The sequence below is a fragment of the Urtica dioica genome, chromosome 1 (assembly GCF_054948205.1).
Source record: "Urtica dioica subsp. dioica isolate 48M chromosome 1, U.dioica_male_clone48M_v1_H2, whole genome shotgun sequence".
NCBI classification, from domain to species: domain Eukaryota; kingdom Viridiplantae; phylum Streptophyta; class Magnoliopsida; order Rosales; family Urticaceae; genus Urtica; species Urtica dioica.
Genome location: NC_142756.1, coordinates 16,531,688 through 16,550,093, shown reverse-complemented (window position 1 = coordinate 16,550,093; position 18,406 = coordinate 16,531,688). Strand labels below are relative to the sequence as shown.

The 18,406-nt window shown below is 38.1% G+C and overlaps 3 protein-coding genes across 4 annotated transcripts; 2 read left to right on the top strand and 1 right to left on the bottom strand.

The window, feature by feature from the left end:
- Positions 1–1,722: 1,722 nt before the first annotated feature.
- On the top strand, positions 1,723–7,803 carry LOC149407537 (Metallo-hydrolase/oxidoreductase superfamily protein). 2 transcript variants are annotated; one of them, XM_089614311.1, is made up of 13 exons: positions 1,723–2,091; positions 2,171–2,318; positions 3,078–3,232; positions 3,536–3,718; positions 4,018–4,093; positions 4,220–4,297; positions 4,742–4,827; positions 5,146–5,219; positions 5,690–5,735; positions 6,204–6,313; positions 6,786–6,960; positions 7,154–7,254; positions 7,404–7,803. In XM_089614311.1, the coding sequence occupies exons 1-12, from the start codon at positions 1,831–1,833 to the stop codon at positions 7,217–7,219; spliced, it is 1,458 nt and encodes a 485-aa protein (XP_089470437.1). In that variant the 5' UTR covers positions 1,723–1,830; the 3' UTR covers positions 7,220–7,254; positions 7,404–7,803. The 2 variants fall into 2 exon arrangements, with proteins under 2 accessions (XP_089470437.1, XP_089470432.1); XM_089614306.1 differs by lacking the exon at positions 7,154–7,254.
- Positions 7,804–8,256: 453 nt separating this feature from the next.
- On the top strand, positions 8,257–9,776 carry LOC149407536 (glycosyltransferase BC10-like). Its single transcript, XM_089620684.1, has 2 exons — positions 8,257–8,853; positions 9,066–9,776. Exons 1-2 carry the CDS (start codon positions 8,257–8,259, stop codon positions 9,702–9,704), a joined length of 1,236 nt encoding a protein of 411 aa, XP_089476810.1. The 3' UTR covers positions 9,705–9,776.
- Positions 9,777–10,910: 1,134 nt separating this feature from the next.
- On the bottom strand, positions 10,911–16,687 carry LOC149407535 (agamous-like MADS-box protein AGL81). Its single transcript, XM_089620676.1, has 3 exons — positions 16,616–16,687; positions 13,713–13,764; positions 10,911–11,519 (listed from the first exon to the last, which is right to left on the bottom strand). Exons 1-3 carry the CDS (start codon positions 16,685–16,687, stop codon positions 10,951–10,953), a joined length of 693 nt encoding a protein of 230 aa, XP_089476802.1. The 3' UTR covers positions 10,911–10,950.
- Positions 16,688–18,406: the final 1,719 nt, after the last annotated feature.

Genomic DNA, 18,406 nt, shown 5'->3' with positions numbered 1-18,406 from the left:
CAACTACTGGTTGGAACAACTAGTTGAACAATTAACTACTTTTGCAAGAACAATTAAGTAAGCAATCTGATACGTCCCTCAAAACGTACCAACGATGCAAGAAAATGATGGACGACGTAAAGTTTTAATCACTTTAATATTTTGCAATATGCGTTTTATGGTCTTTTAATTTAGGTTGTAGTTTTTAATTTCGGAAATTTTTAATTCATGTATAAAAACATATATACCAGTCAGCATTATGCTATTGAACAACTAAATCCTAAACTGAGCCTCAGTGACTCGGTTATATCAATATAACAATTCAAATCAATAAATTTAAACAAGTTAATTTTACAATTATAATTACAATATTAACTTAATTAATTCTAAATTACCTAATTAATTAGTTATAAATCTAATCAATTCATTAAATTAATAAATTATTTATACTAATTTATAATACTAAATAATTTAAAAGAAAAATTATAGAGAAAAAAAAAATAAATCCCAAGATTACTGAATTTGAACAATTAAAGTGAAAAAATAAAATAAAAAATCCTCAGATTACTGAATTCGAATACGTAGTTGTTCATACATAGGATGGAATCAATAAAATTACTTCTAAAAAAAATAAGCAAAAGATCCCAAAAGCGTTGCTTCCAAAATTAAACCACAGAGGATTATTCATGAGCATGGTGACGAGACAAGCACAACGAGCGCGAAAGAGAAGAACCGCACTGCTTTGAGTGCCTTCAATGGTGTCTCCGTGTTTGAAAACTTTGGATTTTGTTTTTCTCTTTTTCTGTAGCCTCAACTTCACTCTCTCGTTCCACGTCTCGCTTCTTCGCTAATTTCTCTCGAGCTCATCCAAAGCTCTAGCTTGAAATCCATTACCTTTTTTTTTTCTCTCTCTCTCTCTATTTTTATTTTTCTCTTTTTATTTTTTTCCTTTTTTCTTATCTGATTATTGCTGTATATTTTTATGATAAAATGATTATAAAGAGTGTTGGATTTTTGTGTGATTTTTCTTTATTTTAATTTTTATTACAAAATAGTTATGCCTAATTAATTTTTAGGAAAACAAATATAAAATCGTTTTTTAATCTAAGTCGTACACATGGATTTTCGTTCAAGATAACTACTCAAATATTGACGGCGCAACTAAATTGTAATATGAAGTATTTTTGTCACCAAAAAAATGAGTACATAAATATTATTTTGAGCAAATATTAGATATATTCGTCGTTATTTTTTCAAAAGAACATGCTATTAATATGAAATTTGCCAAGCGAAAATCAAGTAACAAATCATATTTATAAATGAGAAATTGCCCCATTTGTCACCAATTTCATAACATTTTCCCATTTTTCACCAAAAGACTAATTTTTCTCAAAATACCACCATCTATGTCAACAATGTTGACATCTATTTTTGCCATTCACTATGAGATGTCAATATTGTTGACATAGATGTCAACAATGTTCACATCTCGGTGACATTTTGGGAAAAATTAGTTTTTTGGTGGAAAGTGGGAAAATGTTATGAAATTGGTGGTAAATGGGGCAATTTCTCGTTATAAATATACATGCTCATGGTTAAGAGAGAGAGAGAGAGAGAGAGAGAGAGAGAGAGAGAGGAAAAGAGAGAATATTATTATTATTATTATTTTTTTACCGTAATAAAAAAAAAATGTTTATTTTGTGCCGCCAATAACATTAAAAAAGAAAGCCCATCTTTTTTTCTTTTTTTTTTTCACGAGCCGGCAGTTGATTTCGTAGTTCAAAACTGAGCTTCGAGTCGTCCTTACAATTTTGGCTACCTTTTCTTCGACTTCTCACAGCTCGCCCTCCGATGGTGGTCTACAATCTCGCCGTGATCCTCAGAGACTCCCGAAATGACGCCGAGTTTCTCCTAATGAGGCAGACTCGTCCGCCGACCTTCGGCGACGCAGAGTACGATTCCTTCGCCGACTCCGACCTCTGGGACTTACCTTCGACGGAGCTCAACCATTCGGAAGGAAAATTGGAGCCGCTAATCGCCATTGAAGGCTCGGAATCGCGCTCCGAGATTATCGAATTGAGAAAGTTCGACTTTGATTTAGCTATCGATCGGGTACGCTTGGTAGCTAATCTATACCATTCTCTTTATCTTTTTCCCGAAGTTTGATAGTTGATCGGTTCAAGCTTTTTAGGTTATGGACAAGATAGGAATTAAAGAGTCTGAATGTGGACAATGGAGGTTTTGGAGGTTCGTCGAAGAAGCTGAGTTTGGACCTGGATTGCCTGTTCACACTGTATTTCTTGTGGCAAATTTGGCTGTTGAAGTTCATAAGCTTCAAGGTATGACCTGTAACCTGTTTATGTTTCTTAAATTTATGTCTTTTTAAATTTCATGCTTTTAATTTGATATTTCTTTTTGCAAGTTATGAAAGGAAATGTGCATATGAACTAAGGTTTACGGACTAAAAACTTCTTTGGACTATGATGGGTTCAAATAGAAAATTTCAGTGTGAATTCAAACTAAATTGTAAAATCATTTATACCTTCTATATTTTTTATTTTCCTTTTATTTAATAAATTAGTCCTTTTAATTTTAAATGGCAAAAATTGTCTCTTTTAGGTGAGGCAAATTTTCGCTAGCTATATTTTTCAGTTCTTTGATTTGCATCCTCGTAATATGAAAAAAGGGAGTGGAGTTCAAGAAAAGCCTTTTGACAAGCTAAGGTGATCTTTTAGAAGATTTTTACAAGCCAACGTATTGGTATTTCTTATTTAGGAGAAAAAAGAAAATGCTGTTAATTTGAATACTGTCATGTTAGTCGTATTTTTTCGTTTATTTAGGAGACTCCCATTTCGCTTCTGGAATTTCTGATAATTGTTCTTGTTTTTTAACTATTTATATTTTTTTTTGCTGATGTTTTTGTCGAAAAAAATCAATATTTCACATTTCACCGAATTTCCTGATCGATATTTCAAATGAAACAGATAAACTTTAATCTTGAGGAGACTAGAGTAAGAAAAACAGTAGTTCATTCTTATCATCATCTTTTACTCTTCTTTTGTCAACAAAAAATCTTAAACCTCAAATTTTTATCGCAGAGTCATGTCGGTGGATGTCTACAGAAAGTTGTCAGAGTTGGCTTGTGGAGGTGAAACCTGGCAGCGATCGTGTAGGGCCTTTAATAGTTGCTGGTGTTCTAAATGACTCTCGTGATTCCAAAACGTGGAAAGTTCCTCGCACTATAAAGTATCAGGTATTTATTCTTGGAAGCATGGTGATGTAATAAAACTTGAAAGAAAATTATCAATGCCTTTCTATAATTTAAACGGTATGTAAAGAGAATTGCATATAGGTTCCCACAATCACTGAAACACGATGAAGAGAACTGCATGTAAAATTATCAAGATCTTGTGAAGTTTGACTGATAATTCACCATGGTTTTTCATAAAAATTATCACGTTTTCCATCACACCATTAATTTCTCTGTGCTAAGCATATTTCATAATCTGGTTTTCTTACTTGCATCACATGGTGACTATAGGGTTGTAATTTGTAGGAGTACCCTCCCGGTGTTGCAATTGTGCCGATGCGAAGTAGGACATTGAAGCCATTTAGTACAACAAACTTGGTTGTCTTTTCACCTGATAGTCCCTCAAATAACTATGAGAATAATGGCTTTGTTGCTTGTGGAGATGCATTGATTGTGGACCCCGGATGCCATTCTGAACTCAATGAAGAGGTATAGCTTTGTTCTTTTGCTGCTTTTTAAAGTTTTGAGTTTGAGTATATCTTTTATCCTGACCTAGACCATATCATGAACTTTCTCTTTAAAAGATTATGTAGTGGTAATTACTGGATTTGATGTTATATAAGAATGGCACTATTTTATTTTGTTAGGGCTTATAGTTCATATTGTGGGCGATCAAATACGAGAAATTTCATAGTTCACCGAGTGATTCTAGGAGAGAAGAAATAACTTTCATATTTATCAACTCTTTTTTCTTTTTGAATTTAATTGAGATGATTGATTGTATTCAGCTCAGGGAAATTGTTGCATCTTTGCCAAAAAAGTTAGTTGTCTTTGTTACTCATCACCACCTTGATCACGTAGATGGTGAGTTCTCATTCGAATCCTAACATTTTTTTGCTGTATTTCTTTTGGCCCTCGATGAATTGCTTGAAAAAAAAGAAGAAGAAAAAAAGTACATTTATTCTGACGCCAAAATATCTGTTCACACAGGTTTATCCGTAGTTCAACAGTGCAACCCCGATGCAATTGTGTTAGCACATGAGAATACCATGCGTCGCATTGGAAAAGGTTATGTGTATTGTGTTCCAGTTCTATAATTACTTTACTTTATTTCTGCAAAGACATACCATTAGTGATGAAGATGGCTCATTGCGATGTCCAATGTATTAGCCATTTGAATCATTAATTTAGTTTCTGCTTCCCTTTAGTTCGACTTTTCTTTTAGAACCATCCTTTAGCAAGATTCTTGAATCGCTGATTCTTCAGTTTCTCACCGGAAGAAACTTCAAGAAAGTAGGATATAGGTTTACCACATGGGGGTGCTTGATTTATGTTTTAATCTTCTATTTTTTGTTATGACTAGGGTAAAGTTTCGTCATCGTATAATTTAATTGTCAACTGTTTATCTTTCTTATGCCGGAGGACCTTGAGTTTTGATATCGTACATGTCTATGATGACATGACTGTAATTTCTTATGTCAGTTTTAATTATCATATTATTTTTCGTTGCAGATATCTGGGCTTTGGGTTATACTTCAATATCTGGAGGTGAAGATATATGTATTCATGGTCAGAGATTGAGTGTCATTTTTGCTCCGGTAATTGATTTGATCTTTTACATGGTCTTGTAACATAATAATGCATAATTTAGATACCGTTTAGACTAGAGTTTGATGATAGTATCTTGAATATGAACAACATGTCATTGATCAACGAATTCCTTAATGTCGATATGATTATTCATCCTGGGACATGGATGACAACAAATCTGTCTGCATTGCGTTTTAGCAATTTCTTATTTGTATGTATCAGATGGCCACATGGCAAAATTATTTTATTTAGTTAAGTTTTTTTTTTCCCGCTGATTCCATATGCTTGTAATACATATTGTCTCTGAAATAATCTACCTCATGTAGGGACACACAGATGGTCACATGGCATTGCTTCACACCAGTACAAACTCCGTGATTGTTGGAGATCATTGTGTTGGGTAATATTCTCTTACAATATCACATTGCCACTCAAAATGTAAATTGGTGTTGATTTTTTTTCTTCCCAGGAGAGCCTCAGTTTTCCCATTCAACTTATATAGATTAATGTCTTAAATGTATCTTTTGAGATGATGAGATTGGGAATCGGATGATTATAGAAAAATTATTGTCTTTTACTTCTATTGTTTGTTCTCATACATCGCTTAGTTCAATTCACAGTCAAGAGCACATATATCTAGAAAAGAAAGCTTCTTTAGAACAAATGTCAGTTGTATGTTATGCATATGAGATTAATCCATGTAATCGAATGAAGGATTCACCAGCTTAAATTGAAAGAAATAATTACACTCCAGTTTTCATTCAACACGCGCACGCGCACACACACACACACACGTTTTAACATTTTCTGTGCTAGTAATTTAAGTAGCTGTAATTGTTTTTGTTATTTTTTTTTGTTTTGTTGTACCAGTCATGGAAGCGCTATGTTAGATATCAAATCCGGCGGAAACATGAAAGTACGTGCTTTCAGATATACTATTGCTCTGCACTTTCACAATTAGTGTTACCCTACTTGTTTTAGTTTTTTTAATAAGAAGGCGATAAAACTACTTTCAATAAATAAGAATGAGGTGTTTTATTCTCATACTCTTAATATGCCTATTTAGAAGGTTTTTTTTGCTTGAAAATAAGAAAAAGAATATTATGGAGCACCACCCATACTCGCTCATCTATGTTAAATTTTTATTTTATTTTATTTCTGTTAAGTTTGTCACTAGCTGTATCTTTTTCCTCTTGAGTTTGTTATGAATTCCTGATAAATAAACAAAAATATAAATGCAAAAACTTATCGAAAGAATGAAGTAAAAAATGAAAATATATTTAAATGAAGTTCTAAGCGATAAGCCGTTGCCTTTAGAGGAAAAGCTATAGTTCTACTAAAAACTATAATTATGGTAATTTTTATTTATTTATTTGCATTGCAGGAATATTTTGATACAACGTACAAATTTATGGAGCTTTCTCCTCATGCCTTAATCCCAATGCACGGGAGAGTGAACTTATGGCCAAAGCACATGCTCTCTGGATATTTGAAGTATGTAGAAAAGATCGCTTTTCATTTCTATCCATCAGAGCATGCTCTTTAAATCCATGATTCATAAACACGTCCATATTTAAAATGCGTTGCCTAATAAGCTGCGTATCAAATTACTCCAGATTTCTCAAACATGACTTCTAAGCCCTGCTAGATTTTTAAGATCAGAGTATATGCTTCGAACTTCGTTTATAGCCCCTCTAATTTGAATAAATTTCGTTCATTTGCTAGTAACTTTTCGTAGATAACATGGCAGAAATAGAATAGGCCTCTTTATGGATTCTTCCAATTTCATTTATTTTTTTCCAATTTCATTTACTTGGTGCTTGTTTATAATTTCAGATGCAATTTTATTGCTTTCCTTTTTCCAACCATATAGACATGCTTTTGCTAAAACAAAACCTTAAGCCATGAAAATGTAGAACTTGGACTTTGACAAAAGTAGGACCAACAATGGTTTTGCAATTTTCAGGAACCGGAGAAGCAGAGAGACGGAGATCTTGAGAGCGATAGAAAATGGAGCGCACACATTATTTGATATCGTCGCAAAAGTGTACTCTGATGTTGATCGTCGGTTTTGGATTCCTGCCGGGTCAAACGTCAGACTTCACGTGGATAATCTTGCAATCCAAGATAAGCTGCCAAAGGTAATATTATTTGTTCGTTTTGTTCTGATGTAGCAATGTGTGTGAAAGTTAAAAATCATTGGCGTGAACTAGACCTGGTGAAGATCACTCATTAATCTGAAAATTAACTTCCTGAAGAACCACTTTTGTTAGTGTTATCTTTCTCGGATGCGAATCCCTAAACTAAAGAGCTACTCTCGAAATGTGTTTGCAGGGTTTCTCTCTAGAAACTTTCAACCGCGGTTTGGTTAGATTTGCTGAAACCATGAATAAACTATGAGGCCTTTCACTGGCTACTAGCATTTCCCTTTTTAGGTTGGACCGCGATTTTTTCATTTAAATATTTTATCGAGATAATGTTGATGCCCATTAGAATCTTTATGATATCGGTCAGTTGACATGTTTTTATGCATTGGATTTTTAAACGCAATAATATAAGTTTTCGTGCTTAATCTTATGTGTAGGAATTTTCGGTAATAAAGTTTCAGAAAACTTGTCATCTGCGTTTCTTGTCCCGATGGATTTTGGCTTACATGGCGTGGAGCTTCGAGTCAAATTGTCCCGATAGTAAAGGCTTGAAATTACTTATCGCTGGTGCTGTGGCTGGTATCGCTATTTTTTACTCCTTGAAAAAATGATAGTATTTATTATAGCTACTAAAAATCTAATATCAATAACTATTTGCACTTTGAATTTGCAAATGGGAAATAGGTTGCCAAAATGTTTGTTGGTATAATAAAAGTTATAATAAAAAGTTGAGTGCCATTCTTAGCAAAGAAATCATGAGAGCTTTGTATCATGAAGTTATTACAATAGAATATAATGATAACAATTGAAATTAAAATCTTGGCCAGTTTGTTTGAATGTTCAGTTTGTACATTATTATTATGTCTTTGAACTTTTAATCGTAAGTGCTTTTGTAGTTGAGAAAAGGAGTGAGAATTTTCCCAGAGCTCTCATGGAAAATGTTGAAAAAAAAATGTGTAGTCACAGCTATCTAACCTTTACCTAATATTCTCGTGGGACCAACAAGTTTTTTTCCATGAAAAGGAAACATCTGATGTTTCTCTATACTCATGCTTCGTGTTTAATGTTATCATGATCATTGCTCAAATATGAAATAATCATATTATTCATGTGGTCTTCCATATAACGCTTTCGTTCTAGCACTAAACTTTATGATAAATTTGGGGGCACAGACCTTGATGATTACATGACACGCTCACGTCACGCCATACATGCTACTCCAAATGAAAACGCTCGTTTCCCATATATGAACACGTTAAATCTCTTGGTATCAGAAGATAATAGATAGTAATGACATACATTGTAGAGCAAATTATGGGCAACAATAAGGAGAGCAAGATCGTTGTCCTCACAAATGACCTTTCGATACAAATCAAAAGAGAGGCGAGCGAAGGCAATCTCAACATCCAAGCCACAGTCATACTCTCTTTACTCATGACTTTCTTGGTCATCGTTCTTGGACTCTTCATCCACGATCGGTTTCAAATGTTCATGAGCTCGCCCGCGGACTACATCATTTACACTAAACCTGATCCACGTTTCAATTTCCAAAATTTTGCGGCATATTCCTATTTTTTGCCTCCTTGTAACTCCTCTAATGCCAAGGCAGAATCAAAAGATCGGGTAGAGCTGAAGGAGCTTTGGCATTCTATGAGCGACGAAGAGTTGTTTCAAAGAGCAGCATCGATAAAATCTCAGCCTAATAATCGGACCCCTAAGCTTGCATTCATGTTCTTGACGAAGGGAAGATTGCATTTAGCTCCTCTTTGGGAAATGTTTTTCAAGGGACACGAAGGCTTCTACTCTATTTACATTCATGCCCCACCAGAGTATACTTATGAGCCACCGGAATCTTCGGTATTTTACAAGCGTAGGATACCAAGCCAGGTAAAAGTTTAATTTAATACTATTATGCGAGTTGCATTTTGATCTCTATCTTAGTGCACATAGATGTTATGGACCATCCATTTTTTTGAATTTTGATCAATTTTTGTAAGGGTGTTATAATTTTAATGGAATCCACGAGCTAGATGATTTAAAAACTAATATCGATACTTAATTTAATAGTCCTTGACTATGATTTTTTTTTGTTTTGACAGTTTGTACAATGGGGTAAAAAGACAATGATCGACGCCGAGAGACGATTGCTAGCGAATGCACTTCTCGACCAATCTAACGAGCGATTCATATTACTCTCCGAGACTTGCATTCCCATATTCAACTTCACCACAATCCACTCTCAACTCACAAACACAACCCTAAGCTTCCTTGGCCTTTTTGATGATCCAAGAATCATGGGACGAGGCCGCTACAACCCAAAGATGAGTCCTACGGTCTTGCTCCACGATTGGCAAAAGGGCTCGCAGTGGTTCGAGGCCCGTCGGGCCTTGGCCATCACAATGGTCTCGGATTCGAGGTATTATCCGGTGTTCATGGAGCACTGTAAGCCTCCGTGTTACATGGACGAGCATTACTTCCCGACTCTGGTCAACATGGTTTGCCCTAACGCCACATCTAATCGGAGCCTGACATGGGTCGATTGGTCTAGAGGCGGGTCACACCCTAAGACTTTTGCGAGGAGTGAGATATCTATAGGCTTATTTAATCATATAAGGCATGGCTTCAATTGCACTTACAATGGTGATGAAATTAGTACCGCCTGTTTCCTATTTGCTAGGAAATTTCATCCTAGCACATTAGGACCTTTGTTGAAATTGGCTCCTTATCTATTTAGCTAACTAGTTGCTCAACGTGTCTAGTATAGTTGAAAAATGTGTATGTTGTTTTGTGCAATGAATTCAACATTAGATTTTGCCTAAGTTGAAACTTGTAATGTTGCTTGTTTCTAATATTGCGAATTCAATTGGAGCAAAAGAAAAATAGTACTACAATTGATTCCGACAAGTTTTTTTTTTTGCTCTAAAATTGTTGCCTAATAACCTCGTTGTCAAACTTAGCAAATAAATATTCATCAATATGTACAAGAAAACTACATGAGTAGATAAATATGTAAGATCAACCTTTCCCTTAAATAATATTTTTTTTATTACAACTTATGAGTCACATTATTAAAAAGTAGGAGTCATATCTAATACAGAATATATTTTTTTTAGCACCGTGTCTAATTCTCGCGCACGCTGCACCTCGCCTCAAACCGAGGCTGATCTCGACCTTCGTGGAGGTTCTCTATTAATGAAACTTTCAGTTTTGTGTTGAATTTTTCCATATCTTAAAAATTATTGTCGTGCTTCATTTTAATGACCGTCTCTACTTTTTATTATTTATGCACTAGAGCATGGGTCTTGGAATTTCAAAATATAACGGGCTCCACAGATACTCGAAGAAAATTTGTAAGACAAATACAGCTTTTTTTTTTTCACACGAGGCAAAAAATAGGAGTAAAATTTTATGACCACATCGATTTGCTTGGGTTCAGTTCTTCCAGTTGTCCGTCTTTTTTTTTTTTTTCACACGAGGCAAAAAATAGGAGTATAATTTTATGACCACATCCAATTTGCTTGGGTTCAGTTCTTCAGTTGTCCGTCTTTTTTTTTTTTTTTTTTTTTTTTTTTTTTTTTCTTCTATGCAAAAATTAGGAGTACATCAACTAAAATTAAAATTATATATTTCAATGTTTTCGATTGGGTAACATTACATTACTTTCTAATTTTCAATGTTTCCTTTGGCGTAGTATCATTATTCGCAGCGATATTTTCAAACGAATAAAATCGAGTTGTCTTTAAATCCCAACTTCATTGCTAGAGATTATTGATTTTCAATTATTTCGAGGGCAATGTCAACAAATGAAAAAGAAGGCAATAAAACGTACAATTTTATTTTTTTATGTGTCTAAGCGGTGAATTGAGTTTTAAATCCAATTTCACCTTAACAAAGGGAAAAATAATGTTTTAACCAAAAAAAAAAGAAAAAAAAAAGAGGAATTATAAATAGCAATTAAAACCTTCCACACACAGAAGAAAAGCCCTAAAACCGCCATGGCTTGTTGTCTAAACAGAGCTCACCACCATCGTTAACGGCCTGATCAGGCTGGTTGAGAAGGTTCTGAATCAAAGCCGAGAATTCCACATCATCATCGTTACCTTGCGAGTTTAGGAACCCAATCCGAGAGTTGATCGCCTGAATCTTGGACTCCAAGGAATCGGAGAGCGCGAGAAGAGATTCCTTGCGAAGAAAGTCAAGCTGTTCGTCCCAGAGAAAGAGGGAATCGTCGGTCCGAGTCTGATCGGAGAGCTGTTTGTGGAGAGACGTGATTTCGGAGTCCATGAAGTCGGAGAGGTCGAGCTTCTCTTTCGGTCTCCGGCCACGACGCTTGTGTTCGGCTGAGGCTTTTTGGAATGAGTCGATGACGTCAGAGGGATTTTCCGGCCACGATGTGAACTCGCCGTTGGGTCCGTAAACGAGAACGGCGACTTTGACATTGCACAGAGAAGACAGTTCCCAAGCCTTTTTCTTTACTGTCTCTCTACGCTTCTCGAACGAGCTCAAGTTTTTCCTGTCCATTTTTTTTTCTCTCTCTCTTTTCTTATTACAAACTGGAAACCCATACGAGCTTAAATAGAGGGAAAAAGAGAAAGTTTCCTTTTTTTATTTGCTCCGAAAAACATTGCCGAAATAATCTTTAGTCAACCTTTCCTTTTTTTTCTTTCCTTCCGTATGTATTTTTTCCGTCGTCGTTTTTTTTTTTAAATTCTTTTCTATATATCTGCATTTTAAATTATTAATTAAATTGGTTTCCTGGTAAATAAATAGCTCTTTTTCTTGGTTTCCTTGGGGAAGAAGAAACGAACCACGAAGAGGTTTTCAAAGGCCCATTCAATCAGCTAGTGGGATGGGATTCAAGGCGTTCCTAAACCGGAATCTGTCTGAGTCTCGCCGCAAAGAAAGAGATCTCTGAGACCAAGTCGAAGATTCCCCAATTAAGTGAAATTGTTTGTCTTCCTTCGTTGTTTCATGTATAGCATGATTTCTGGATCGGAGTTTGACGCGATCTCAAAGGAATTTCAGAGTAAGAGTGGAGTGTCTTGTTGTAGTGAAATATGAAGACATGGAAATTAGTTGTTTAGTTCTGCTATGGTCGTGATAAGTTAAAGTTTTGGCTTGCTGGTCCTATATGTTCTTGACAGCTTGGTAATTCTCATTTCAAAATGTATTAAGGCTCTGAATTCTGTTGAAGAACCTGCTGTTTGGGTGGAGTTTGTTCACCCAGACTTGATTTTGGCAGATATGCCTTGATGAGATTTCCTGTTTTCCTTAAAATAAATTAAAATTGTTGATTGTTTATACAACTTTCAATTTTTTTTTGTTTTTTTTATTTTTTTGTTTTTTTTCATTGACGTCTATAGTAGCACCACTTTTGCAAGTTTAACAATGTTCTTACTTCAATCTCTCCCCCTTTTTTTTCATTGATAAGCAAGCTAGTGAGACAAAGAAATTATTGTAACCGAAAAAGTGCATAAATAAATCATCCCACGCATAAACTCAAGTGTCGGAACCAGATTAAGTTGGAAGTTCCAGTTCCAGTTCCGATGCCATAATTTAAGCCATCGGAACTTTGTATGTAAATAAATTATCCCACACTTTAACTTGGGCATAGGATGTTAACAATATTATATTAATATTGACGGAAATACAAGACAATTTGCATGGAAAGAAAATAAACAAAATACAAATAAAAAACCGGTTCAACCTTAGAACCAGAAAAACCAAAACGGAGAAGACGGAAGGAAACAGTCGAGGCCCGTTGGACGGTTTCCTTGAAGCTTTTTATCGCTCTCCCACGGATGCTGGAACACGTGAGCGAAAGCCTCCCAGGATACAACGACTACAGAGGCAAGCTTAGCTCTAATAGGCTTGACTCTCGGCGAACTAGGACCTGTGCCAAACTATCACCACGACAAAACAAAAGAAAAGAATTTCTGGGGAAGAAAGGAGCTCGGGGACAGTAGGAGATTGTGTTTCTTTGTGTGTTCGAATGAGAGGGCTAAGCCTCATTTATATAGGCGGCCAAGGCAGAGTGAGGTTACGAATTTGAACCAGAATGAGGCTATTACACCCGGCCATTAACGCACTGTAACTGTGCAACGTTTTCAATCTTTTATGGCCGAGTAAAGGTGGTACATTAACCCCTCGCGAGTAAAGGTTTAATTCCCAACGTAACAAAACATTTTTGGAAGTGAACTTTGCAATAAAAAGAAAGCCCGAAGCCCGGCCCGGCGGCGCGCGTGTGTGCGTGAGGGGTTAAGGGTTAACCCACACACACTCTCCTCTCTTGCACTTGGATATCCACTAATTAAAGAGGATAGTATTTAAACACTACCACAACACACATCCCCATTCAATGTGGGACTCTTGGTATTCCACTTCCACAACACAACATAAATGTGTTTCTTTTAGCCTACTTTGAGTATCAATTTCTCATTCATCCTAGGTCCGATTTTGGCAAACAAATATTCAATATTATACCTCTCGTTACGAGGAATCCGTATCACTTGGAATTATTTAAATCCGATGAGTGGAGCCCACTCAAATTGTTTCCACAAATCAGCCATACACATGTTAATAAATATTATTTATTAACTTCATTCCAACATAGGAACCAGAAGAAGTTGGGAATTCCGGTTCTGATGCCATAATTTAAGCCACCGGAAAGGCATTCCTTCTGGTTGTTAAGGTTTAAATATCTTTTTTCTTAAAAAAAAAAAAATTAGGGCCATTGGATATCCTACCATCGGAGACCCAACGGCCCTCAAAATATAGCCCTTTTTGCCCGTCGGGGCTCTGAAAATTGAAAACAAACTTAATCTTCAACACTTAAAACAGTGGTCATTTTGTTTTCCCTATACGTGTGAGCCACTCATACGGAAAACAAAACGACCACTTTTTATTTTTATTTTTTTTATTTAAGCAAAGTAGCCAAATCAAACCTTATAGATTGCTAAATAGTCAAGGTTTTGTAAATAATTAATAAATAGCAAGCACCAATTAAGTAGTCATCCAAAATTACTATAATGCCCAAAAAAATTTTCCGCCCATTTTTATGATGAAAAAAAATCAGGAAATTTCTATTCTCGAGATTCTAGGTTATTAAACCTCTTCATTAAATGCTGAACCATTTTCTCGGTTAAAAAAAAAAAGCTTAAAAAAAGCTTTCAAAGAAAAAGAAAAATCTTTGTCTCTCCTCCGACAAAATCTAGTCCACCATTGCCGACCTCCGATTTCGGCTGCACCGACTCTCTCAGATATGGATTTGTAGATGTTCTTGATAGTTTTACAAGTATTTACAAATTTCAGAAACATAATTACACAAAAAGTTGAAATATAATCTGGGTTTTTGGATTCGATTTATGAAAATATTTATTTTGTGTTGATCATCTTCCTCGTCGATAAAGATTCATGTATTGTAAATGGATGTTAATATTTGTATATAGCTTATTCATAATCCTAGATTTTTTTCCATAAACCCTAGAAACTTCAGACGAGATTTGGAGGTTCGGGTTGTAAATGGCTTGATGTGTATTTGTATATTTACTACATAATATGTCTAGTTATGAATTTGCTATAACTAAATTGGAATATTAACACATATTTACTGCAAAACGGGGTTAATATGGCTCAACCACGATGACGAGAACGAAAATAGCTGCCATCAGAAATAGAAGTTCATAATAACGCCGTCTACCGAAAACAGTTTGTAAATCATTTTGATTACATTCTGTATTTACACCACATGACAATGGGTTATGGTTTTCCAGCTATTGACGTTCAAAAAAGCTTCATTGCAACATAATAGCGACAGTAAATACGTAAATACAAAAGTTATGTTATGTAATCCGTTGTGAGAATAGACTAAAATTGAAAAAAAGAATACACCACCTGTATCATTCAGAAAAACCCAGCCATCTTGAGGGTCAGTGATATTTTCAGACGTGTGAATGATTTTCGTCCATCAAATTAAAAAGTAAAGAAATAATTAGAACAATAAAAACAGGAATGAAGAAAAAAATATAAGGAAACCAATCAACAAATAATCAGCCACGTTTAAATAGTTGCTATAAATAAGGAACTTCCTGAAATTCCCTCATATCTGTTCACACGCTCAAATTCGTTCAAAAATAAAACTTCCGGAAATACAAAACAATTCAAAATTCAAAAAATTTCGGAATTTAAAATTTTAAAAGGGCAAGGTTCAGAATAGAAAAAACAAGTAATTGGGCCACGTCATCTGAGTGGCTATTTACTTAATATTTACAAAACCTTGGCTATTTAGCAATCTATAAAGTTTGAGTTGGCTATTTTGCTAATTTTTTTTTTTTTTCGCTCAATTATCCTTGAACTTGTTTGTTCATAACTGTTAGTGTATAAAGCTAAGCGAAGGCAATTCTGTTATGCCACCTTGTCATTTCTGTTATGTTTGAGATTAGAGCAATGAGAATTCGCTTCATTCAACACAATTCCTTTGTCATTCGTTCTTTTCTCTAAATCTAACATGGTATCAGAGCTCGAAGATTCTTCAAAAATCGAATCATCACCAGCTCTCGGCGGAGCTTCGTCTTCAATTGCGGCAAAATCCGGACCAGTGGTGTTTTCTTATTCGTTGTCGATCAAACTCTCCAACGACAACTATCTTCTGTGGAATCATCAAGTCTCAACAGCGATTCGGCGCGAGTCCAGCCAGGCGTGGCGCGCGCCTGGCTGACTTTTCATGGGCCTTTGCGGCCTTTGTCTTATTTGGCCCGTTGGGCCGTCTGGGCTTTGGATATCATGCTTGTTGCGTGAAATATGAAAGTCTCCACTGTAGAGGGTGACTCAACTCGAGGAGCGAGGCTCGACTCGAGGAGAACGACTCGAGGCTCGATTCGATGAGAACGACTCGAGGCTCGACTGGAGGAGAACGACTCGAGGAGAACGACTCGGGGCTCGACTCGAGGAGAACGACTCGGGGCTCGACTCGAGGAGAATGTCTCGACTCGAGGAGCGAGGCTCGACTCAAGGAGAACAACTCGACTCGAGGAGAATGACTCGACTCGAGGAGAATGACTCGACTCGAGGAGTGAGGCTCGACTCAAGGAGAATGAGGCGCTTCGGGTTTTCCGAAAACGACTGACAACATTAGCCCCCAAGTTCGTCGCTCGGGATGCTCCTGACGATGAACTTTAAGTCCTTTCAATCGGGTGTTTGAGGAAACTTCATTTCAAAGTCCTCACCGTCACCTTTTTTTTTGTTGCGACGTGCGGCGCGCGCCTCGCGCGCGGGGTGACGCGTTTGCACGGGGAATTCGACTTTTGAGGGTCTTTTCCTTCTTTTTCCATCTTGTGGGAGTAGGATTTGGACTCCTACCCCCCAAGGGGTCTATAAATAATGGCCTCCCTTCTCTTATTCTCCCACTTTTATTTTTTTTTTCTCTTTTTCTCTACACTTTTCCTCTCTCTCTTACACTTTTGCATTATCGATATTCCCTCCCCCTTCTCAACTGAGGATCCCGAGATTGATTTCTCTCTATTGTTTCAGGACTCTGAGCATGTAGAGGACGACCCCTTCTCGGGACTAGGAGAGGTTCCCTTGCACGTGGAGGAGGATCCAAGTGGTGTGGAGCAGTGGTTTGAAGAACGCGAGTTGGGTGCGACTGCACCCGCTCCTCAGCCTCGGGAGGAGTGCGCACCGACTTGGCGTGGCACGGACAAGAGTGTCGGTCAACCTGCATCCGGGGAAGCTGCGCCTCGTCTCATGATCAACTTGGACGCTCATGGCGCGCCAGGAGAAGTTGTTAGTGTGGCCAAGATGACATCGCTAGAATCGGTTCTCGACGAGATTGACTGGGTGGACGACTTTGGGCCAGAGTCAGAAGATCCCGGAGGTGACTCAGAGATGTGTCTGGGAGCCGAAGGTCCTGCAACGGAGTGTCCCGAAGGGTCAGCGGCGACTGCCGCGGCTGTTTTGGAGGACGGAGGCACTCCCTTGGAGGCAGGATGTGCTCGGTCCGAGACCTCTGATGCGGAAACGATAGTGTCGGCGAGGTCTCTTACTAGGACTGAGTGGCATCCCGAGGAAGGATTTGCTGCTCCCGAGGGCTTTAATTGTTCGGGGATCGATGCTTTGAGCTCGCTCATCTACCAAACATTCATCGGCCTCAGGGAGGCATACGCCATTCCGACGTCTGTGGCGCTTCTCCGTCCCTTGCCGGACGATCGTCCTTTCCATCCACGTCATGGATTTGCCGTAGTTTTGGTTGCAAGTCTCCACTGCGGGTTACGGTTACCGTTTCAGCCCATCATCTAGCAACTCCTCGCGCGACTGGGGGTGCATGCTTGCCAGATGAGCTCGACGTTTTATCGCATGGTGGCGATGTGTCACATGGAGTGGCATTGCCAGACTAAGCGGGTGATGACCGTGAGCGACTTCCATAAGCTTGTCGCGGTCTTCCCTGCGCCCGGGCAACACAGTTTCTTCATGGCCTGCGATCGCCGGAACACCAAGCTGATCACGGACTCGGAGAAGCATAACCGGAGAGCGTGGGTGTGGGTCTCAATCGAGGCCTTTGGAGATGCACCACTCCGGTTCGGTCCCTTGACCGACTTCTTTGCCGACGCGGGAGCCGACGACCTCGACTTTCTAAAGGAGATCCGGGGAATGTCGGAGACTCGTAAAGCTAGGGAGCGATTTCGCTCTCCTAAGCTGATGGCATCTACTGGGTGGTTCCCGCCTTTTCCTCTCGGCCGTGACGATAGTCATCAGGCAGAGAGTGCCCCTAGCGTGTGTCGTCTCCCTCGAGCAGTTGTCTTCCATGTACTTTTGGCGTTTTCTCTTTTATAGTTTTAGTCTTTTTTCAGCTAGATTAAAGGGACGAATCGACATCTCGATGTGATACAGCCTTTATGAATTTGTTGTTTTTGTAGCTTCCTCGGCTAGGGCGAGGGCTCGGGCATGCCTGGCGAAATCTTCTCAAGACCCGAAGTCGTTGGCGGCAATCCGTTCCCGGATCGCAGCGCGGAATGGCCTGGAGAAGTCCGACGCTAGACATTCGGCGGAGAGTGGTCCCCGTGCTTCCTTGAAGCGACCCTTTTCATAAGCTCTTCTGGACACATCCTCGGATTCGAAGCGCGCGAACTCGATGATCAAGGTGGAGGCTGTGGAGCTCAGAGGTGAATGTTCCCAGGGGCTTGCGCAATCTTCGATGAAGATGTGGAAGGGCATCGTGGCCAGCAGCGATGTGGAGTTCTTTCACAATGGCGTCTCCGATGCACAGAGAGTAAGCTCCCTCTGTTTTATCCTTGCGCTTGTTTTTTCTGACTTGTCTTTTCACCCTCTCAAGTGCTTGCACGTGCGACCCAAGGCGAGAAGATTCTTCACGACCTCATTCGACGCATGGGCCTCGCCCAGGAGGAGTTTGCTCAAGCGAAATCTCAGCTAGCCCGCGCCGAGC